General features: G+C 40.4%; 1 protein-coding gene and 1 long non-coding RNA gene across 4 annotated transcripts in view; one reads left to right on the forward strand and one right to left on the reverse strand.

The window, feature by feature from the left end:
* LOC134294047 (uncharacterized) overlaps window positions 1–23,906 on the forward strand; it is a 68,716-nt gene that overhangs the window by 22,596 nt on the left and 22,214 nt on the right. The window lies entirely within an intron of this gene.
* il1rapl2 (interleukin 1 receptor accessory protein like 2) overlaps window positions 994–23,906 on the reverse strand; it is a 584,424-nt gene continuing 561,511 nt past the window's right edge. For all 3 annotated transcript variants that reach the window (XM_062963793.1, XM_008119838.2, XM_008119837.3), the window contains exons 9-11: window positions 21,974–22,117; window positions 17,391–17,561; window positions 994–2,699 (exon numbers count right to left, since the gene is read on the reverse strand). In XM_062963793.1, the coding sequence (XP_062819863.1) occupies window positions 1,999–2,699; window positions 17,391–17,561; window positions 21,974–22,117 (1,016 nt within the window). In that variant the 3' untranslated portion in view covers window positions 994–1,998. The remainder of the gene's footprint in view (window positions 2,700–17,390; window positions 17,562–21,973; window positions 22,118–23,906) is intronic.

The following is a 23,906-nucleotide window of genomic DNA, read 5'->3' on the forward strand; positions in this document are numbered from 1 at the left end:
GCTCGAGAAATGCAGCTTGAGCAAAATGAACTGTTGACCCCACAGGCCATAGATAACAGCCAGAATGACATTCCCATGGGAATTAATGAGCAAGAGATGTCTCAAGCCCCGGTGTCTTCAGCCCCGGTTCAGGTGCAAGATAACGAGGACCTTGAATGATCTAGGGCGGACCGGTCGTTACGGAAGGGAGTTCAGACTCGTAGGAGTGTGAGATTGGCGGGGAAGAGAGAGGCCTCCAAAGGAAAGAGAAATGCCTTTCTGGGGTGCTTTTAAAAGTGTGTGTTGGGAAATAGATTTTTGTCAAAGCAAATTCTCGCTTCATCTGAGTGGATGTTTCTACTTCATGCCTAGAGAAGATTTCTGTTTCTGGATCTTTGAAACCTTGTGCCTTTGTTCTTTGGGAACTATCATTTACTGTTTTGGCTAATGGACTTGTGGATTATTATGGCTTATGAACTATTGGATTTGTATTGGCTTTTTTACTGCCTTCTTTGATTTATATCTGCTTTTGCTCAATAAAACTACAAAAGACAATTTCCCATGTGTGATTGGTGTCTATAGCAAGGTGACCTATTCTGAGGTGCAACAGGCAGGCTGAAAAAGTGACAACGACAGCAGAAGCAGGTGCCTGGAAGAGGCGGCCAGGCTCCTGCTTCTGCCGTTGTTGCCTCTGCCTCGCTCCCTCCCTTGCTCGTTCATCACCGTGCCGGGTTTTAGCGGTAAAGGCGGTGGCAGCAGCGGCGGCAGAACCAGGACTCGACCCATGAGTGAGCGAGGGAGGGCGGACAATTGAGAGGAGGCCCATCTCTCCCTATTATCCAACATTCTGCCTGCCCGTTTATATCAGATAACCAAGACTCTACTGTATATATCTTTTGCGTGTTTTTGCAATAAACTGTTTGCCTCTACTGCGGACTCTTGTGTGATGCTCTGGTCATAAGTGGCTTCAGGCCTGGGGTGCGACTGGCATGAGTAATTGGACCAATTCAGCAGTTCTGTTTGTGAGTATTGCTGTATTTCTCTTTTTCTATTGCTGACAGTTTCTGTCAAATGTCAATCAGTAAGTTGTAACACCAAACCCAAAATAATATTGATAATCATAATAACAACCCTGTGCAAAATTTACATTAGCATTAATACAAATCTTACGAGAAGCTTAAGAAATGTTCAAATCACCGGTTGGTTGAACAACATGACGATCCCACTGGTATGTAAAATGTAAAAGGAAGAGAGTTCGTAGAAACCTGGAAAGCCAGTTTAAACAAGCCTTTTAAAAAAATCTACAGAAACTAAACTGCTGTCAAACTTGAGAAAAACACAATGGCAAGTGTCATTAAGGAATATCTTGAGCACAAAATGATGGATGATGTTAAATGAGTGATGTATTTTCCAACGACAGAAATTGCTGGCTGAAAACTGGAGGCAACCAACACAGGGTTTCACCGTCCTAGACCATCCTTTGTATTGGTGACAATATTACAGGAAAGATCTCCTATATTGTATCCTTTAGGGAAGTGGGTCCTCCTGGCACAGTCTGAACTAACAGCGCTTCTTTTTGTCACTTGTTGGGTTTCAGATCGGTGAATTGTGTTGTTTGTATCGAGCGGTCCTTGGGAAAAGAGACAGAAATCCATTCCATTTTCAGCAGTACTGATATATAAATACGGAGTCTTACTTTAACATATATATATATAACACTAAATGCCGATCCATGATCAGCCTGTAAACCCTTCTTCCAAAATACTCTCCAGCGCTCCCCCCTTTTTTTAAATATAAAGAAGCCATAAAACTGTACATTAAAAGATACGAACGTATTTGTGAGCTACAAAAGTAGGTTCCCTTCCTTGTTAATAATTTTTTGGAGTGTAAACAAAGAGGTTCAAGTATAAAAGTGAGTTTTCAGTGACTTTTCAAAATATTTTGGCACCGGATGTTAAGGGTCCGAGGAGCGGGCCTCATTGATGGCCAATGAGCGTCCCAATACTAAGGATTTGGCCATTACCATATGTCACTGGTGAAACTGAGCTCTCTTGTTGACAAGGGCAGCAAAGGGTTGTTCCTGTGAAATTCCTGTGTGTCCTTCATGCTGTTATTAAGAGGTAGCTGCCCATTGAGTAGTGCCAGGGGTATGTTGCAATAAGTGTGGTGGTTACTGCTTATGGCAGCTAATGGCAAAGTGGCCGACTGCATGTCGTACTCGTATCCTCTGCAGTAATGTCTCGTTTGCACCGGATCCGGTTGTTGGTAATTGCCCAGGTCTGCCTGCGATGCAACCATAGTGGCCGAGGTGTCCGTCACGGCAATGTTCGGCATCGTTTGGAGATCCCCAAAGAGGCCCTGTTCGGCAGAATCCAGGACTTGGTGCCGGGACAAAACCTCTTTTTTCTTTGCCGGCATTTCGTACAGCAAGCGCTTCCAAAACGTCGAATTCAGTTTGCTGCTTTTGGGACCCTTCCACTGGACGACCGAGAAGAGTTTAACGGCGTGCTTTAACGATTCGACTTCTTGGTAATTCACTTTGCCTTTTAGTTCGGGGCACTCGATGAAAATCACTTTGATTTCTCCACTGACAAGCAGGTTGTGGAGTCTGTTTTCCATCTCAAAAATGCTCCAGCCTCTCCTGAGGACATAGTCTGGAGTCAGTACAATGATAAGCCTGCGGCTTTGTTCTACGCATCTTGTGAGATCTTCAAGGTAGGCTGCAAAGCATAAGAAAGAGACAGTGAAATAAAGAAATACAGGCCCTTCGCACAGACACACGAGGTTGCTGTTCAAATAATAAGGTTGCCCTTGCTGTTCAAATAATAATAATAATAATAATAATAATAATAATAATAATAATAATAATAATAATAAGTGGCAAAAAGAGGAGCCTGGAAGAGGCGGCCAGGCTCCTGCTTCTACTGCCGCTATCACCTTTGCAGCCTGCCCCACTCCTTCTCTCTCTCTCTCTCATTCACCTGCTCTCTTTTTCCCTCTTCCTCGCTAAGACCCATCGGATAATACGGAATGTCGGATGACTGAAAGTCAGATAACCGAGACTCTACTGTAATTTGTTAATATGTTTTTTATTGGTATTGAATGTTTGCCATATGTGTTGGAAACCACCGAGTCCCTCCAGGGAGATAGGGCGGTCTACAAATGAAGTTTTATTATTAGTTATTATTATTGGGATCTATTGCTGACCAGACTGCATATTGAAGGATTTACCAGGTCTTTCCTAGCTTGGTTTTTAATAGCCCCGGACTTGACACGGCTCTAGTTGTTGATCATATATTGGAGACAGACTAATAAATTGGAAGGCAATTTGGGCTGCTGAGACAATCTGTTCTATTTCCTTTTGGACTTCAATTTCACACTACCCAAGTCTGCAGTCCTCAGTGAGAAGTAGTTAGCTTAGAATAGGCTGAGGGATTCCCTTCCCCTATGTCTCCTGTATGACATTTCTTCTCTCCTCTCTGTTTCGGCTCTCATTCTGATTGAGTGTGTAGAATGTATACTTTTCTACTCCAAGCCTTTACTTCTGACTTCTCCTTCGGCATCGTGGTGTGTACTGTGTGTGTTGAGACCTCTCTCTGCTTGGAGAGATGTAATGACTGGAGATTTTCCACTCTCTTTTGAACCCTAGAGAGATGGAGTCTAGAGTAGCTCAGACCCAGTTATTTACTATTAAGAAATGCAATTATTATTTTTGTAAATAAACCTTACGTAATCTTCAAGATTGAACTCTGGATCTTTGCCTCCTAAGCTCTAAATTCTTTACAGCCACATGGCACTCCACGCTCTGCTTACTGTGAGATGAATGCTCAGCTATAAGTATCCTGTTTGTTTTTGGATGCTCTGCTGTTTTTGGGAGTTTTCCCTAGCACAGAAAATTCTAACAAAATAGGTTATGGGCCCAGGAACTAACACTTCCATGATAAGACACATAAGATGACGATGTTCAAAGGTGGAGATGTGCTCAGGGACAAGTTGTTGGACAATCTGAATGCAGACAGTATCCTTGACAGATACTTTATGAACTAATCTTGCCTCTTTGCCCAGGACGGACTAGGGAGAGAGAGCAAGATGCAGTTCACAGGTGATCTAGCGACATATTTCCAATCTATTTTTTAATATGAAATAGATTGAAGCGCTGAGAACAGAGACTCGAATTCTTCCCATGTATGAAATGTATACAAAATCCTATGCACCCAATCACTGATGACAGATACTACCTCCACAATTCCAATGACAGCATTTTCGAAGTCAGTGTTACTGCTATTGAATCTTGGGATTTGTAGCTGCTTGAGATATCTCAATGAACTACAAATCCCAGGCTTATGTAGGATGCATTGCACCATATCAATAGCACAACATATGCTTTGCAGTGGTTTGATTCTTTATTTTAAAATGGCGAATATCACTGTCTGGTGGAGATGTTGTAAATTCTGTTTAACGGTTCCTAGCTGCGCATCACAAAACTACAACATTCCACCTAAGTTTGGACCCTAGTAGAGTAGACCCATTGGAATAAATGGGATTGTCTAATTACCACCATGGGAGTATTGTCGTGAAAATAAAATCGCATGTAGCCATAGTTCCCACGTTAAAGAAGGTGACCATCAAACCTACTTAAATCTGTTATACAGATGAATCCCAATGGTTTTTAAAAAATAGATTATAGAGAATTGGGCCAAGCAAATTTTTCTGGAACCTGCTCAGATTTTCTTTAAAACAATGAGAAAAGGGATGAGATTGGGAGAGATCCTGATGTAAGCAACTCAACCAACAATGCTTGATGTGTTATTGAAGGCTTTCATAGCCAGAATCACTGGATTGCTGTGAGTTTTCCAGGCTGTCTGGCCATAGTCCAGTAGCATTTTCGCCTGACGTTTTGCCTGCATCTGTGCCTAATGGCATCTTCAAAGGTCTGTTAGTAATGAGGCAAGTGGGGTGTGTATACGAGGGTTATCCAGAAAGTAGATTACATTTTGGAATTAAAAATGAATAAAGTACAAAGTATAAACCACACCCAAATACCACTTCTCAGCATAGTCGCCATTCAAATCTAGGCACTTTTCATAGCGATGAATGAGCTTGGCAACTCCTTCTCCACAAAACTCTGCCACTTGCACCCTCAACCAGTCGGTCACCCCTTCCCACAGCTGTGCATTGTTGCCAAAACGCTGCGTTGAGGATGCAAGTGGCAGAGTTTTGTGGGGAAGGAATTGCCAAGTTCATCCATCGCTATGAAAAGTGCCTAGATTTGAATGGCGACTATGTTGAGAAGTGGCATTTAGGTCTGGCTTTCAACTGCATATGGTAAATGTTTTCTCCTATACTTTGTTCATTTTTAATTCCAAAACGTAATCTACTTTCTGGATAACCCTCGTATGTATCTGTGGAATGACTAGGGTGGGAGAAGGAACTGTCCTGAGTCCTTTTGTGGAGAGAGGGAGGGCTATAAATAAATAATAATAATAATAATTATTATTATTATAATTATTATTATTCTTATTTTATTGTATGACACAGCAAACAAGATAGATGTGCTGGATTTTGTATCACAAAATCACAAGTCGAACACTTCTCAAGTGTCTAGGACTGTGTGATGTATTTTCGGATGATGCGTGCAGATCCCAGTAGGGTGGCCTTTTGCAGTTGACAGATCGTAATTTTGTCAATGTCTATTTTTCCAAATGCTGGCTGAGATCTTTTGGCATGGCACCTAATAATAATAATAATAATAATAATAATAATAATAATAATAATAATAATAATAATAATTTGTTTAAAGCAAGTGTGAATGTTGAAAATTAGCAAGCTTGATTGGCATTGAGTAGCCTTGCAGCTGCAAAGCCTGGCTATTGTGCCTGGAGTCATTCTCTGTTTGGGAGGTGTTAACTGGCACTTGGTTGTTTGCTGTCTGGAATTCCCCTGTTGCTGAGTGGTGTTCTTTATTTGCTGTTCTGATTCTGGTGTTTTGTAATACTGGTAGCCAGATTTTGTTCATTTTCATGGTTTCCTCCATTCTGTTGAAATTGTCCACATGCTTGTGGATTCAATGGCTTCTCTGTGTAGTCTGTCGTAGTGGTTGTTGTCAGAGCAGTCCAGCATTAATGTGTTCTCAAATAATATTCTGTGTCCAGGTCGATTCAACAAGTGCTCTGCTATAGCTGACTTCTCTGGGTGAATTAGTCTGCAGTGCCTTTGCTGTACGTAGCAAAGGACAAGAGGGATCCTCTCACCACTGTAGGAGTCCACTGCATAATGCAGCTGTGGACAAGTCTACATAGGGACCACCAAACGCAGCAGCATTGCCAGATGCGAATCAAAGAATATGAAAGGTACTGCAGACTAATTCAGCCAGAGATATCAAGAACCAACCTGGACACAGAATATTATTGGAGAACACAGAAATGCTGGATTGCTCTGAGAACCATCATGTCAGACCACACAGAGAAGCCACAAGCATGTGGACAATGAGGTTGTTGTATGTCTTTCGGGCTGTGTGGCCATGTTCCAGAAGTATTCTCTCCTGACGTTTCGCCCACATCTATGGCAGGCATCCTCAGAGACTGTGAGGCATGGATAAACTAGGCAAGGAAGGTAAATATATATCTGTGGAGAGTCCAGGGTGTGACAAGAGTCCTTTGTCAGTTGGAAGCCAGCACTAACGTTTCAGTTAATCACCCTAATTAGCATTGGAAAGGTTTGTCTCTTGCCTGGGGTGCATCCTTTTGTTCAGAGTCATTAGCCGTCCTTGGGGCTCCTCTGCCCTCAGAGTGTTGCTTCCCATCTACTGTTCTGATTTTTGAGTTTTTTAATATTGGTAGCCAGATTTTGTTCATTTTCATGGTTTCCTCCTTTCTGTTGAAGTTGTCCACATGCTTGTGGATTTCAATGGCTTCTCTGTGTAGTCTGACATGATAGTTGTTGGAGTGGTCCAGCATTTCTGTGTTCTCAAATAATATCCTGTGTCCAGGTTGGTTCATCAAGTGCTCTGCTATGGCTGATTTCTCTGGTTGAGTGAGTCTGCAGTGCCTTTCACGTTCTTTGACTCGTGTTTGGTGGTCCCTATGTAGACTTGTCCACAGCTGCATGGTTTCCGGTAGACTCCTGCAGAGGAGAGAGGATCCCTCTTGTCTTTCGCTGACCGTAGCATTTGCTGGATTTTCTTTGTGGGTCTGTAGATAGTTTGTAGGTTGTGCTTCTTCATCAGTTTGCCTATACAGTCAGTGTATCCATGCCTCACAACCTCTGAGGATGCCTGCCATAGATGTGGGCGAAACGTCAGGAGAGAATACTTCTGGAACATGGCCACACGGCCCAAAAGACATACAACAACTCTGTGATCCCGGCCATGAAAGCCTTTGACAACACATGTGGACAATGCTACTGGAACATGGCCATATAGCCCGAAAAACTCACAGCAACCTAACAATGCTTGGTTTCTTCTGTTGATCTATCGAGACAATTGGAAGTGTCTTTTGAATCTATATGTATAAAAGGGTAATGAAATTTCGGCCTAGGACGAAACAACAAAACTACACATCCCAGAAACACTAAACTTGGCAGCACAACCCCTCATCCATGCCTCTACGTTCATACAATAAAAAGAAAAGAAAAAGTCCCAATTAGAGGGAGAAGAATAATTGTTTTTATCCAATTGCTGCCAGTTAGAAGGCTAAGCTCCGCCCACTTGGTCTCCTTGCAGCCCACTCAGCCCAGGGGACAGGCAGAGTTAGGCCTCATTTAGGCTTCTTCCACAGATTATCTTATTTTAACTGGATTATATGGCAGTGTAGACTCAAGGCCCTTCCACACAGCTATATAACCCATTTATAATGGACTTAATGTCAGGGGAAAACCTTTACCCTTTACCTTAACTACCACCAATTCCTCAATACTTTTTTCCCCATACCACCATACTTCACCACAGCAACACGTGGCCGGGCACAGCTAGTGCCGTATAATGGGAAGGTTTTATTCAGAAAATATTTGGAAAAGAAGGGATGCTAAATCTTGGCCCAGAGAACTGAATTACATAGAGGTTACACATTCCTACCTAGACCGAATTGGTTGGCGGTTGGTAGGTAAATAGAGCCAGGCCGTCCCTCCCGCTTCACCCATGCCCCTTGGCTGAGAGGAGGAATAGTAGAAGTCCTGCTGACTTACTTCTCTCAACTCTCCTTCCATGGGGAGATAGGGGCACCAGTTGGAAGAAGAGCCTGCAGAAGAGAAAGGGCAGGTTGGAGGGCTTGTTCCCAGTGGAACTCATCCCACATGCAGCACGGCCGTGCGGATCAAAACCGGTCACGAGCCGCCCATGTACGCATATATATATCGGCAGCATTGCTTTGCCAAGGACTGGCATCGGAGACTCAGAAGCAGAGCCTGGAATGTCCATTTTGTCAAAAAGTAATGGCTTCTGCAAAAGTATCTTTTCCACACGATCCCGTATTGGTGGCGTGTTACTCCCCACGCTACTCTTGGCTTGCTTTTTCATTGATTCGAAATCATTGAAATGAAAACACATCCTTCCCAATCGCAATGTGTTAGTAGTAACAAATACACATTGCTCGTTACGTTAAAGAAAAGGATATTATCATTTTTATTATTACAGTAGAGTCTCACTTATCCTACACTCACTTATCCAACGTTCTGGATTATCCAACACATTTTTGTAGTCAATGTTTTCAATACATCGTGATATTTTGGTGCTAAATTCGTAAATACAGTAATTACTACATAGCATTACTGCCTATTGAATTACTTTTTCTGCCAAATTTGTTGTCTAACATGATGTTTTGGTGCTTCATTTGTAAAATCATAACCCAATTTGATGTTTAATAGGCTTTTCCTTAATGCCTCCTTATTATCCAACATATTCGCTTATCCAACATTCTGCTGTCCCGTTTATGTTGGATAAGTGAGACTCTACTGTACTTTTAAAACAAAGAAGAACCCCATCACAGTTAAACGTCATTATGTGGATGTGTTATTTCCAGGCTCTGCTCGTAAGTAATGCAATATCATGTCACGCTACATAAATTGAAGTAATTGGAACGAATCGGAACGGAAACAGCGAACCTGGCAGTGATTTGATGAATTGTAGAGCCCTTCCACTGAGTCTGGAGATCAATTCTGGAGCAGATAGAGGTTTTCCCTCCTAGGACTGTCTTTCTAATTAGGAACTGGTCTAACTAGATCAATGATGGGCAACCTTTTGCGCTTGGTGTGTCAAAATTCACCAAAAAACCTAGCATGACTTGGGTGGTGTGTCACTTCGAGAAAAAAAAACACATAATTTCACAATATGTATAGTTTAAATAACAAAAATATATAATTGTAATATATAACTGTATTCAATAAATCAAAAACTATTTACTACCATTATTTCCATGTACAACAATCTATGGTACCTCTTGCAGTTTCCATGCTTTTTTTTTTCTTAAGGAGCAACTTAAGAAACTGCAAGTCGCTTCTGGAGTGAGAGAATTGGCCATCTGCAAGGACGTTGCCCAGGGGTCGCCTGGATGTTTTGATGTTTTACCATCCTTGTGGGAGGCTTCTCTCATGTCCCCGCATGGAGCTGGAGCTGATAGAGGGAGCTCATCCGCGCTCTCCCCGGGTGGGATTTGAACCTGGCAGCCTTCAGGTCAGCAACCCAACCTTCAAGTCACAAGGCTTTAACCCACTACTCCACCGGGACTCCAGTTTCCATGCTGATTTCTCTCTATTATTACTATTATATTATTATTATATTATTCATTGTTCATGACTACATTGAAACTAGAATAGAGTTTCCATGCTGATTTCTCTCTATTCTAGTTTCAATGTAGTCATGAGCAATGAATAATATAATAATAATATAATAGTAATAATATGATAATATACTACAATAATAATAGAATAATAATAGTATATATATATATATATATATATATATATATATATATATATATATATATATATATCACATAATTCCCATGGAGTAAACAACAAAACCACTGGACCAAATCACACCAAATTTGGCCACAAAAGACATTAGTCATCCAATCAATCTGCATGCGGCAGCGTTTCAGCAAAAATGGCTAGGCGTGTCAGTGCTGACACGCCTGTCATAGGTTGGCCATCACTGAAATAGATGCATCCTTCCTTCTCCTTTGCCTTCTAGATATTTTGAATATAGTGGACCGTGACACCACCATGTGGCAAAAGGCAGAGCAAATTGCCCATGTTGATTTATTTCCTCCCCGGAAAGCAAACATGGCACCGAGAACTTCCAACCCTTACTTAAGGCCCTATGATAGAAGAGATCAAGGGGGAAATATATGGATATGACTTCATGGGTCCACATGCCTTCACAAAGCAATAATGTTGAAGCGGGAGTCAATACAACATGAGGATGAAAAATATGGAGGGGTCACATAGATGCCATGGTTGAGAACTGATCATGCATAGAACTTAAGTGTTAGCAGAGTCCGGCCTCAGTCTTATCTGTAATGGAACTATTAGAGATGTGCATTTTTCTTGTTAGGCCTCGTAACTTGTATCAAATTTGTACTTGCGAGGCGATATCCGACACGTGGGCATGACCTATGCCAAAAACCTAAGAATCGAAACTCACCCAATACTTTCATTTGCATTTTGTAAACCTCGGAAGTCTCCCAAAGTCAGTTTCATGTTCAGTGCAAGGAAGGAAAGCAAAGCCAAAAAGGCTGCTTTCCCCCTTTAAATGAATGGCATCTCGCTATGAGGAGAGGGAAGCAGCAGAGAGAAAGCAGAGTTCACTGGGAAAGAGACACAAAAAGCACAGAATTCTGGGAAATGTAGTTTGGGAAGGCAAGGAACCCTATGGCGGAGAATGCAGAAGACCCTACGGTGAACTACATTTCCCAGAATTCTCAGGATGCCACAATCAGGAGAGGGAGAGATGTGTCCCTCCGTCGCAGCAGCCAGCCAGAGTTCCCACAAATGGTTGAATCTGCAAAGAGGACGGATTGGCTGAGACTTCCTGTAAGTAAGTAAGTAGTAGTAGTAGTAGTAGTAGTAATAATAATAATAATAATAATGTATTTAAGTCAGTGCTGGGCTGGGAAGAAATCCCTAAATGGATCGCCCTTGGGAGATCCCTTCCAACTCAATAAAAAGGTAAAGGTTTCCCCTGATGTTAAGTCCAGTTGTGTCCAATGACTCTGGGGGTTGGTGCTCATCTCCATTTCTAAGCTGAAGAGCCGGCGTTGTCCATAGACACCTCCAAGGTCATGTGGCCACTGGCATGACTGCATGGACCACTGTTACCTTCCTGCCGGAGCGGTACCTATTGATCTACTCGCATTTGCATGCTTTCGAACTGCTAGGTTGGCAAGAGCTGGGGATAACAGCGGGCGCTCATTCTGCTCCCGGGATTTGAACCTGGGACCTTTTGGTCCATAAGTTTAGCAGCTCAGCGCTTTAACACACTGTGCCACCAGGGGCCCCTTACTGTATTGTTATAGGTGTCTTATTTTAACTTTCTATATAGAGTGTACTTAAGTCCTATCAAGCCTTGTTGTTTGGTTTGGTATTGTGATACGGCCTAAGGACTAATCAATAAAATGCATATTTTACCTAAGTGTTGTATCTTATATTTGAAATGCATTTTATTAGTTTTGGCCAACCAGCTCTCTAATCTGTTGAGGTCATTTTGAATTCCTCTCCTGTCCTCTGGGGTACTGGTTCTCCCTCAATTTGGTGTCATCTGCAAACCCGATAAGCAATAATCAGGCCCTTTAAACCTTCATCCAAGTCATGAATAAAAATGTTGAACTGGGCCCAGTACCGAACTCTCTTCAAATAGTCACTTCTTTCTAGGATGAAGAAGAGGAACCATTAGGGAGAAGCACCCTTTGGGTTGAGTCACTTAACCAAGGACAGATCCAGCTCACAGTAGCCTTGCCTAACCCATTTCGGACTAGTTTCCTTGCAGGAAGGTCAGGGGGGACTTGGTCAAAGGCCTTACTGGAATCAAGATCTGCTCCATCCACAGCATTCCCTGCATCTACCAAGCTTGTAATGGGAGCTCAAAGGAAAGTACAGTAGAGTCCCACTTATCCAACACTCACTTATCCAACGTTCTGGATTATCCAAGCCATTTTTGTAGTCAATGTTTTCAATATATCGTGATATTCTGGTGCTAAATTCGTAAATACAGTAATGAGTACTAGGCTTGTCCGATAGATGAAAAAAATGTTTCAATTCTCGTTTCTAAAGTAGGGGGTGCTGGCGCTTCAATATAGAAAGGATTTCCGATTTTTTTCACCCAAAAATTTCAGATATTTCCGAAAATTCGTAATGATTCTAAATGTTTCTAAAATGGCGGACGCGCATGCGCAATCGCTACACACCAGGTTTGTATGGCAATCTTCCATGTGGACGCAGAGGACGTTAGCCCCCACCTTTGCGTCCATCGTGGAAGCTTCTGATTGGCCGGGGAGCGGCAGCTATTAGGCTGCGCTAAGCTCCCATTCAAGGTAGGTTGCAGAAACAAAAAAAAATTAAATGTTTTAAAATATATATATTAAAAAAAAATTTTGGGGGGGAAATTAACAAAATATTAAGAGACAATTAGAGAATGGGCCAACAATGGTTCAAATTACATTGCTGGTTTCGCTGTGAGACAATGTCTCGGAATGCATATCAAAAAGCGAGAACAAACCGAAATAATTCCGATATACGATTCAAAACAATTTTTTGGACATGTCTAATGAGTACATAACATTACTGCGTATTGAACTACTTTTTCTGTCAAATTTGTTGTATAACATGATGTTTTGATGCTTAATTTGTAAAATCATAACCTAATTTGATGTTTAATAGGCTTCTCCTTAATCTCTTCTTATTATCCGTTCTGCCAGCCCGTTTATGTTGGTTAAGTGAGACTCTACTGTACTGCCCAACATTTACAACATTTTCTTGACTGTCCTACTTGCTCTAAGGTGAGATCTGGTATTCTATGGCTTCAGCTGAGCAAATCATAAATGCTCCTGAATTTTCAATGCCCTGATTTATAAAAGCCGAAATACATTTCCAGATACAGCAGGCACTAAAGGCTTCTGCCCAGCATGCTTTTTCCAATCCTTTTTCATCACAGTTGGAACTGACAGCTTCCTTCCCTGGCTGCTCTTCTTCGACCCAAAGGTAACCGAAACAACCCCCCCCCCCCAAACATACAATTTCTTGTTGCTCGGGCCGAACTCACAAGCAACAACACAAAGCCACATCAGGAGGCTGTTTTTGCTGGCTTGAGAGACCAGACCTAAAGGCCAAAGTTTGACAAGCTCAACCTTTCTTCTCTCAGATGGAAAGAAGAGGTCAATGCCACTCTCTGAGGTAGCCGGCCTGAACAAAGGGCTGAAGCATCAGCCATTTCCAGTCTGTTGCAAATCCCTAATGGCTTGTAACATTTTTTTGATTTGCACCCTGCATTGTTATTATTGGGATTTGCCTATGCATCAAATCGAATCAAAATCTTTATTACGGTCGTAGACCAGCATATGTGGGGTACAGTCTCATAGAAGCATTGTAATATCTATATATATAAAAGGGTAGTGGTATCACGGCACTGGACAAAACAACTAAACTAAATGCCCCACAACCCTGAAAATTGACAACACAACCTCTCATCCACGCCTCTACGTTCATACAACAAAAAGAAAAGAAAAATAAAGTCCTAGCCACAGCAACGCGTGGCCGGGCACAGCTAGTAAAATCTAAAAGGCTTAATATTGAAGGCTAAAACAAAAAACTATTTAGAGAAGGGAGGGAACCAAAAAGGGATGGAGAGGAGGGAGATGGATGGAGGGTTAGGAGCATTCAAATTTTATTTGTGTGTTTTGTATTTGATACCATTGTATGCTTGTTTTATATCTGTGAGCCGCCCCGAGTCCCTCTGGGTAGATGGTGGCGGGGTATAAAAATAAAATAATAATAATAATAATAATAATAATAATAATAATAATAATAATTATTATTATTCAGGGCACAAGTCTAGGGGACTGAGATGAAAATACCATACATACTCGAGTATAAGCCAACCCGAATATAAGCCGAGGCACCTAATTTTACCACAAAAAAACTGGGAAAACATTGACTCCAGTATAAGCCGAGGGTGGTAAATTTCAGAAATAAAAATAGATACCAATAAAATTACATTAATTGAGGCATCAGTAGGTTAAATGTTTTTGAATATTTATATAAAGCTCAGATTTAAGATAAGACTATCCAACTCTGATCAAATCATTATTCTCATCTTCAGTGTAAATGTGCTTATGTATCCTTTTAATAATAATAGAGTAAAACAATGCATGCAATAATAATACTAATAAATACAGGAAAATAATACAAGTAATAATAAATAGAGTAAAATAATAAATGAAATAATAATACAGTAGAGACTCACTTATCCAACACTCGCTTATCCAACATTGTAGTCAATGTTTTCAATACATTGTGATATTTTGGTGCTAAATTAGTAAATACAGTAATTACTACATAGCATTATTGTGTATTGAACTACTTTTTCTGTCAAATTTGTTGTATAACCTGATGTTTTGGTGCTTAATTTGTAAAATCATAACCTAATTTGATGTTTAATAGGCTTTTCCTCAATGCCTCCTTATTATCCAACATATTTGCTTATCCAACATTCTGCCGGCCCCTTTATGTTGGATAAGTTTTTTTTTCGTGTCAGGAGCAACCGGAGTTGCTTCTGGAATGAGAGAATTGGCCGTCTGCAAGGACGTTGCCAAGGGGACGCCCGGATGTTTTTGATGTTGTGGGAGGCTTCTCTCATGTCCCCGCATGGAGCTGGAGCTGAAAAGGGGAGCTCATCTGCGCTCTCCCCGGGTGGGATTCGAACCTGGCAGCCTTCAGGTCAGCAACCTAACCTTTAAGTCACAAGGCTTTTATCCCCTAGGCCATCGGAGGCTCCTGTTGGATAAGTGAGACTCTACTGTAATAATAAGATCAGAGTGAAATAATAAATGTATTACTATTAATAATAAAAAATAGAGTAAAATAAATGTAATAGTAGCAACAATAATAGAGAAAAATAATAAATGTAATAGTAGCATCAATAATAGAGAAAAATAATAAATGTAATAGTAGCATCAATAATAGAGAAAAATAATAAATGTAATAATACCAATAATAATAGAGAAAAATAATAAATGTACCATATATTCTTGAGTATAAGCTGACCCAAATATAAGCCAACCAGGGCCCTCACCCGAGTATAAGCCGAGAGGGGCTTTTTCAGTCTTAACAAAAGGGCTGAAAAACTAGGCTTATATTTGAGTATATACAGTAACTGATTTACATTTCAGTTAGCGGATAGTTGTATTGTTAGCTGTTGGATCCAGTCATCTGCTGCTACACAAATCTTGGCAGGATTGTAGGTTATATCTGTGTTGGTATCTGAGAGCAGCAGGTTGGTGTCAAATTGTCCTGAATGTTTACAATGGTAAGGTAGTGTTATGGCTAGAATGTTGTGGCTCTATGCTCGTGTAAACTTAATTTATTGTCAAAAGAAAGAGCGTGGTAACCCCAGGAAGTAAGAAATTCTTTGCATGTGAGAAAGAAAGCAGGGATGCAAGCCAGTAATAATATTTTGGTCTCGTAACCATGCCGTGGCCTAATTGGTTGCTTTGGGTCGACCCGCCAACACAATTTTATGGAAAATAGAGTAAAGAAGAGAGAAATATAGAGCTTGTAAGCAGGAGCAGCCGCTTCCAAACAAATGGGAGTCTCTTATATCTATGGCGATCTGTTGCAGAACAGGAGCTTGGAAAAGTAACTTTTGAAAATTACTCTTCCCAGAATCCCACTGGCAGCAGGCCAGGCTTCAGAGAAGAGAACCTGGGAACAACTGCAACTGAAACGAAAGTCATTCTCATAGAAATTATAGTGTGAGTGGTAAGGTCTACGTCAGGGGTCCCCAAACTTTTTAAACGGGGCCAGTTCACGGTCCCTCAGACCCTTGGAGGGCCGGATTATAGCTGAAAAAAAACCTATAAACAAATTCCTATGCACACTGCACATCTGTTATTTTGAAGTAAAAAAAACCCAAACAGGAACAAATACAGCCTCAATGTCAATCATAATAATAATAAAAATAATAAATAGGGTTGGATGCATCACACATTGGTAGGTTAAATGTTTTTGAATATTTACATAAAGCTCAAATTTAAGGTAAGACTGTCCAGCTCTGATCAAATCATGATTCTCACCTTCTTCAATGTAAATGTGCTTATGTATCCTTTTAATAATAATAGAGTAAAATAATAAATGCAATAATAATAATAATAATAATAATCTGCACGCATCATCCGAAAATACATCACACAGTCCTAGACACTTGGGAAGTGTTCGACTTGTGATTTTGTGAAACGAAACCCAGCATATCTATCTTGTTTGCTGTGTCATACAACGTCGTTGTGTCAATAATAATAATAATAAATACAGGGAAATAATACAAGTAATAATAAATAGAGTAAAATAATAAATGCAATAATAATAATAATAATAATAAGATCAGAGTGAAATAATAAATGTAATAATAATAATAATAATAATAGAGTAAAATAAATGTAATAGTAACAACAATAATAGAGAAAAATAATAAATGTAATAATACCAATAATAATAGAGAAAAATAATAAATGTACCGTATATTCTCGAGTATAAGCTGACCCAAATATAAGCTGACCAGGACCCTCACCCGAGTATAAGCCGAGGGGGACTTTTTCAGTCTTAAAAAAAAGGGCTGAAAAACTAGGCTTATACTCGAGTATATACAATATATATCTTGTTTGCTATGTTATACGGTGTCTTTGTGTCAATAATAAGAGACCACTTGGAAGAGACCACTTGGGCCATTTAGTCCAGCCCCCTTCTGCCTTTGTGCACAAAAAGCACCAGCAAAGCACCCCATTGATAATTAATTATTAATTAAATAATAATTAAAATACCATTATAAACAAGCAAAGCTCTGGAAGGCATGCATCGGACGAGGGAGAAGGTGGGGGCCAGATAAATGGCTTCGATGGGCTGCATGTGGCCCCCGCGCCTTAGTTTGGAGACCCCTGGTCTACGTGTTTGACACCGTTTTAACTGCTGTAACTTGTAGGAATCATAGGGTTGATCACCATTCTCTGCCAAACTACACATTGCAGGATTCCATAACCCTGAGCCATGGTAGTTAAAGTGGTGCCAAACTGCATTATTTCTACACTGTAGACATGCTATATATCTAGTAAAAATTCTTTTTGAAAGGTCACTACATTTCCCAGAACCTCCTGGGCATCTTCTTAGGAGTATCTATCCAACCAGTTGTCTGAAAACCCACGCTTATTGGTACTTACTCCCAGTTGGGATCAGGTCCCTGTCTGGAATGAAGAGCTTGTATCCGTAGTGTTTCTCCAGAACGTCTGGCAAGATTTCAAGTGCAAATTGTTCCTCTTCACTGTTGTCGCAGTCTAGAGTGTCTGGGTCCACTTTTGTGTAAGACAGATAGGCGTCATATTCCTTATTGTCTGTAAAGAAAGTCACAAATCACATTTCAGAGAGAATTAAAAGGAGGTCGAAGGTTGGCATTTTCCAAGAGAAAAGAGTGTGTAGCACCAAAGTTGCACCAAAGAAGTTAAGTCATGCTGGGAGAAGTTACTTAAGAGTTTTGCTGGAGGACAATAGAACTGGTGGTTCTTACATCAGCACAACAGCAAATTAATAATAATAATGACCCAAAATGCAGACTGTGCAAGGAAACTGACGAAACCATTGATCATATCCTCAGCTGCTGTAAGAAAATTGCACAGACAGACTACAAACAGAGGCACAACTATGTGGCCCAAATGATTCATTGGAACTTATGCCTCAAGTACCACCTCCCAGCAGGAAAGAACTGGTGGGATCACAAACCTGCAAAAGTATTGGAAAATGAACATGCAAAGATACTGTGGGACTTCCGAATCCAGACTGACAAAGTTCTAGAACACAACACACCAGACATCACAGTTGTGGAAAAGAAAAAGGTTTGGATCATTGATGTCGCCATCCCAGGTGACAGTCGCATTGACGAAAAACAACAGGAAAAACTCAGTCGCTATCAGGACCTCAAGATTGAACTTCAAAGACTCTGGCAGAAACCAGTGCAGGTGGTCCCAGTGGTGATGGGCACACTGGGTGCCGTGCCAAAAGATCTCAGCCGGCATTTGGAAACAATAGACATTGACAAAATTACGATCTGCCAACTGCAAAAGGCCACCCTACTGGGATCTGCGCGCATCATGCGAAAATACATCACCCAGTCCTAGACACTTGGGAAGTGTTCGACTTGTGATTTTGTGATATGAAATCCAGCATATCTATCTTGTTTGCTGTGTCATATAATAATAATAATAATAATAATAATAATAATAATAATAATAATAATAATAATAATAATAATACCTTTATTTTTATATCCCGCCCCATCTCCTCGAAGGGACTCGGGGTGGCTCACAACAGGGACAAGCCCGAAACAATGACAAATTAATGCCCAACTTTACTCCAAACATTAAAGGAGTTGCTGTCTACTGTTCAACCTATTTTGGTTTCAGCACGTTGGACAGCTCCTTTGAAGTTCAGCCTGCGAAGTGAATGGATTCGCTGTCTCCCAAGACAGAAACATGAACTTAGGAGGAAGGCAGGATAGACATCAAACCATTCCGTACAAAAGTAAACATAATTTTAAAAGCCATCACCTGCTCCTGTAACTACCCCTGTTCATGTTCCTGATTGCCAGCTTGTTGTTAGGCTTGAAACAGACATCTTATTCAAAGAGCTATTTGGTTGCCACCTTCTTGGTGACATACCCTGTTTCCCCCCAAAATAAGACATCCCCAGAAAATAAGACCTAGTAGAAATTTTTCTGAATTGCTAAATATAAGGCCTCCCCTGAAAGTAAGACCTAGCAAAGTTTTTGTTTGGAAGCATGCCTGCCAAACAAAACACCTGAGCATGCAGGCTTGGTCAATGTATGTACCATAGATTGCTGTACATGAAAATAATGGTAGTAACAAGTAAGAAGAAATTCGTGATAGGGTTCACAGTTTGTCTGGTTATGCTGGTTTGTGATGATATTTTACAGTATATAATAAATGTTCATTTTTTTTTGTTCAACAATAACAGTGAATTCTTCTTCATAGAAAAATAAGACATCCCCTGAAAATAAGACCTAGCACATTTTTGGGAGCAAAAATAATATAAGACACTGTCTTATTCTGGGGAAACACGGTAGGCAGTAGAGTTGTGCACAAAATCATTTTCCTTCGTTTCATCCATTCTTTCGTTAATTTCGTTACCTTCGGGAGCATGTAATGGGAAGGCTCCTCCTGGTACGAAAATCAACTCGACTCAAAATCAAGCAGGAGCTGATCCCGCCCCCTCATCTGCTTTTTGTGAGCACGTGGCGTTCCATGCCTTCTTGCCTTGGAAAGAGAGAGAGTGTGTGTGTGGTGTGCAGGCACAGAAAGTACGTATGCCAGCCTGCAACCAAGCGTCTGCTCTAGAGTAAGAATAAGAACTTGTCACCTTGCCTTGGAAAGAGAGTGTGCCTGTTTGCAGCTGAGCGCCTCTAGAGTAAGAATGAGAACTTGTCTCCTTGCCTTGGAAAGAGAGTGCCTATTGCAGATGAGCGCCTCCTCTAGAGTGAGAATAAGAACTTGCCTCCTAGCCTTGGAAAGAGAGTGTGCCTGTTTGTAGCTGAGTGCCTCCTCTAGAGTAAGAATGAGAACTTGTCTCCTTGCCTTGGAAAGAGAGTGCCTGTTTGCAGATGAGCGCCTCCTCTAGAGTGAGAATAAGAACTTGCCTCCTAGCCTTGGAAAGAGAGTGTGCCTGTTTGCAGCTGAGTGCCTCCTCTAGAGTAAGAATGAGAACATGTCTCCTTGTCTTGGAAAGAGAGTGTGCCTGTTTGCAGATGAGCGCCTCCTCTAGAGTGAGAATAAGAACTTGCCTCCTAGCCTTGGAAAGAGAGTGTGCCTGTTTGCAGATGAGCGCCTCCTCTAGAGTGAAAATAAGAACTTGCCTCCTAGCCTTGGAAAGAGAGTGTGCCTGTTTGTAGCTGAGTGCCTCCTCTAGAGTAAGAATGAGAACTTGTCTCCTTGCCTTGGAAAGAGAGTGCCTATTGCAGATGAGCGCCTCCTCTAGAGTGAGAATAAGAACTTGCCTCCTAGCCTTGGAAAGAGAGTGTGCCTGTTTGTAGCTGAGTGCCTCCTCTAGAGTAAGAATGAGAACTTGTCTCCTTGCCTTGGAAAGAGAGTGCCTGTTTGCAGATGAGCGCCTCCTCTAGAGTGAGAATAAGAACTTGCCTCCTAGCCTTGGAAAGAGAGTGTGCCTGTTTGCAGCTGAGTGCCTCCTCTAGAGTAAGAATGAGAACATGTCTCCTTGTCTTGGAAAGAGAGTGTGCCTGTTTGCAGATGAGCGCCTCCTCTAGAGTGAGAATAAGAACTTGCCTCCTAGCCTTGGAAAGAGAGTGTGCCTGTTTGCAGCTGAGTGCCTCCTCTAGAGTAAGAATGAGAACATGTCTCCTTGTCTTGGAAAGAGAGTGTGCCTGTTTGCAGATGAGCGCCTCCTCTAGAGTGAGAATAAGAACTTGCCTCCTAGCCTTGGAAAGAGAGTGTGCCTGTTTGCAGATGAGCGCCTCCTCTAGAGTGAGAATAAGAACTTGCCTCCTAGCCTTGGAAAGAGAGTGGGCCTGTTTGCAGATGAGCGCCTCCTCTAGAGTGAGAATAAGAACTTGCCTCCTAGCCTTGGAAAGAGAGTGTGCCTGTTTGCAGATGAGCGCCTCCTCTAGAGTGAGAATAAGAACTTGCCTCCTAGCCTTGGAAAGAGAGTGTGCCTGTTTGCAGATGAGCGCCTCCTCTAGAGTGAAAATAAGAACTTGCCTCCTTGCCTTGGAAAGAGAGTGGGCCTGTTTGCAGCTGAGTGCCTCCTCTAGAGTAAGAATGAGAACTTGTCTCCTTGTCTTGGAAAGAGAGTGGGCCTGTTTGCAGCTGAGTGCCTCCTCTAGAGTAAAAATAAGAACTTGGCTCCTAGCCTTGGAAAGTGTATATGTGTGTGTGTGTGTGTGGCATGTGTGTCCAGAAAACACATGCGACTGCCTGCAGCGGAGTGCCTCTTCTAGAGTAAGAATGCGAACTTGCCTGTCTGTGTATTGTATGCCATTTTTCACTGTGAAAATAGGCATTGAATGTTTGCCTTATATAAACTCTATATATGTAAATTCGTTCAGAGTCCCTCCAAGGAGATAAAGCCAAATATAAATAAAGTGTGTTATTATTATTATCATTAGTATTAAGAATCAATATATGGGGGGTGGGTGCATGTAGATATTACAGTAGAGTCTCACTTATCCAACATAAACAGGCTGGCAGAATGTTGGATAAGCGAATATGTTGGATAATAAGGAGAGATTAAGAAAAAACCTATTAAACATCAAAATAGATTATGATTTTACAAATTAAGCACCAAAACATCATGTTATACAACAAATTTGACAGAAAAAGTAGTTCATTACACATTAATGCTATGTAGTAATTACTGTATTTACGAATTTAGCACCAAAATATCACAATGCATTGAAAACATTGTCTACAAAAATGCATTGGATAATCCAGAACGTTGGATAAGTGAGTGTTGGATAAGTGAGACTCTACTGTACATGTATTTTACATATATATATATAATTGTTTAATTGATTTATTGTATGTTTTGTGTTCATGTTAGTTGTGTGTGATTTGTATTTAAAAACTAGAACTAATAATAACAAATAACGTAAGCTGCTTTGAGTCTCCTTCAGGAGAGATACAGTGGGGAATAAATAAACACAAACATAAATGTAATAATAATAATAATAACAATAATAATAATAATTTATTGTCATAGTTGTTCAGAGAAATCCACTTACCACCCACGGTTTCATCGCCTCCAAAGGTCTGCCTGTAGCACAGCATCAATTCAACGTTGTAACACTTGTAGATAGTTATAAGTAATGCCAGCAAAAGAAGGATTGCCCCCAAACCTCCTGCAAGCTCGATTTTGGAGATCAGATCTAGGATAAAACATGAAAAGATGGTTAGGCTAGGAAAATGCAAGACGGCGATGATTAAAGTTGCCTTAGATCCCATCCTGAGGGAAAGTCTGGGTAAAAACCAAAATGAATAGATGGATGAGCAATCAACCAATCAATCTGAGCTTATGGCAAGGTGAGCTTATTCCACAGATTAACAGTACGTATGTCAGCCTGCAACAAATAGTGTAACTTTTTGCTAGAAAACGGCGCTGACTTTTGTGGTTGCAAGTGCCAGGAAACTGCTTTCATCTCCCTGAAACAACTAAGAGGAGTGAGTCTACATCTCGTTCTTCTTTGATTCCCTGATGCCATGATACCTTGGCAAGCAACAGCATCCCATCATAAATTACAGGAGCGGGAGGATCTGCAAGATGAAAAAGTTGAATCGCTGCCTCTCTCTTTGTGTCCAAACTTCAAAGCTGCGCTGATGATATATAAACTTATCACATCATCTATTTTTCTGGAAGCTTTGCATTCCCTCCTTTTTATTCTGTACATCGCCAGAGTTTTATTCCTCTCCCCATGCTTGTTTATCGTGGCAATAAATATCAGCACCGACATTGGGTGTAAATTAATATATCTTTTCTGAAGTACTGTATATACTCGAGCATAAGCCGACCCAAATATAAGCCGAGGCACCTAATTTTACTACAAAAAAACCTGGGAAATAATTGACTCCAGTATAAGCCGAGGGCTCTAGTTTGTAGTGCGATTTTCTTGTACTGGTTTTTGTCTGCTGTGCTTTGGGGAGTTTCTGATTTTTGACTTCAATAATAATAATAATAATAATACTATTACTAATACTGTATATACTCGAGTATAAGCTGACCCAAATATAAGCCGAGGCACCTAATTTTACTACAAAAAAAACTGGGAAATAATTGACTCCAGTATAAGCCGAGTGCTCTAGTTTGTAGTGCGATTTTCTTGTACTGGTTTTTTGTCTGCTGTGCTTTGAGAAGTTTCTGATTTTTAACTTCAATAATAATAATAATAATAATAATAATAATAATAATATTACTAATACCGTATATACTCGAGTATAAGCCGACCCGAATATAAGCCGAGGCACCTAATTTTACTACAAAAAAACTGGGAAAACATTGACTCCAGTATAAGCTGAGATACCAATAAAATTACATTACCGTATATACTTGAGTATAAGCCGACCCAAATATAAGCCAAGGCACCTAATTTTACCACAAAAAACTGGGAAAACATTGACTCCAGTATAAGCCGAGGGTGGTAAATTTCAGAAATAAAAATAGATACCAATAAAATTACATTAATTGAGGCATCAGTAGGGTAAATATTTTTGAATATTTACATAAAGCTCAAATTTAAGATAAGACTGTCCAACTCTGATCCAATCATTATTCTCATCTTCTTCAATATCAATGTGCTTATGTATCCTTTTATTAATAATAGAGTAAAATAATACATGTAATAATAATAATAATAAATACAGGAAAATAATACATGTAATAATAGAGTAAAATAATAAATACAATAATAATAATAAGATCAGAGTGAAATAATAAATGTATTAATAATAGTAAAAAATAGAATAAAATAAATGTAATAGTAGCAACAATAATAGAGAAAAATAATAAATGTAATAATACCAATAATAATAGAGAAAATTAATAAATGTACCATATATTCTCGAGTATAAGCTGACCCAAATATAAACCAACCTGGACCCTCACCCGAGTATAAGCCGAGAGGGGCTTTTTCGGTCTTACAAAAGGGCTGAAAAACAAGGCTT

Source organism: Anolis carolinensis, unplaced genomic scaffold (assembly GCF_035594765.1).
Source record: "Anolis carolinensis isolate JA03-04 unplaced genomic scaffold, rAnoCar3.1.pri scaffold_12, whole genome shotgun sequence".
Classification (NCBI taxonomy): domain Eukaryota; kingdom Metazoa; phylum Chordata; class Lepidosauria; order Squamata; family Dactyloidae; genus Anolis; species Anolis carolinensis.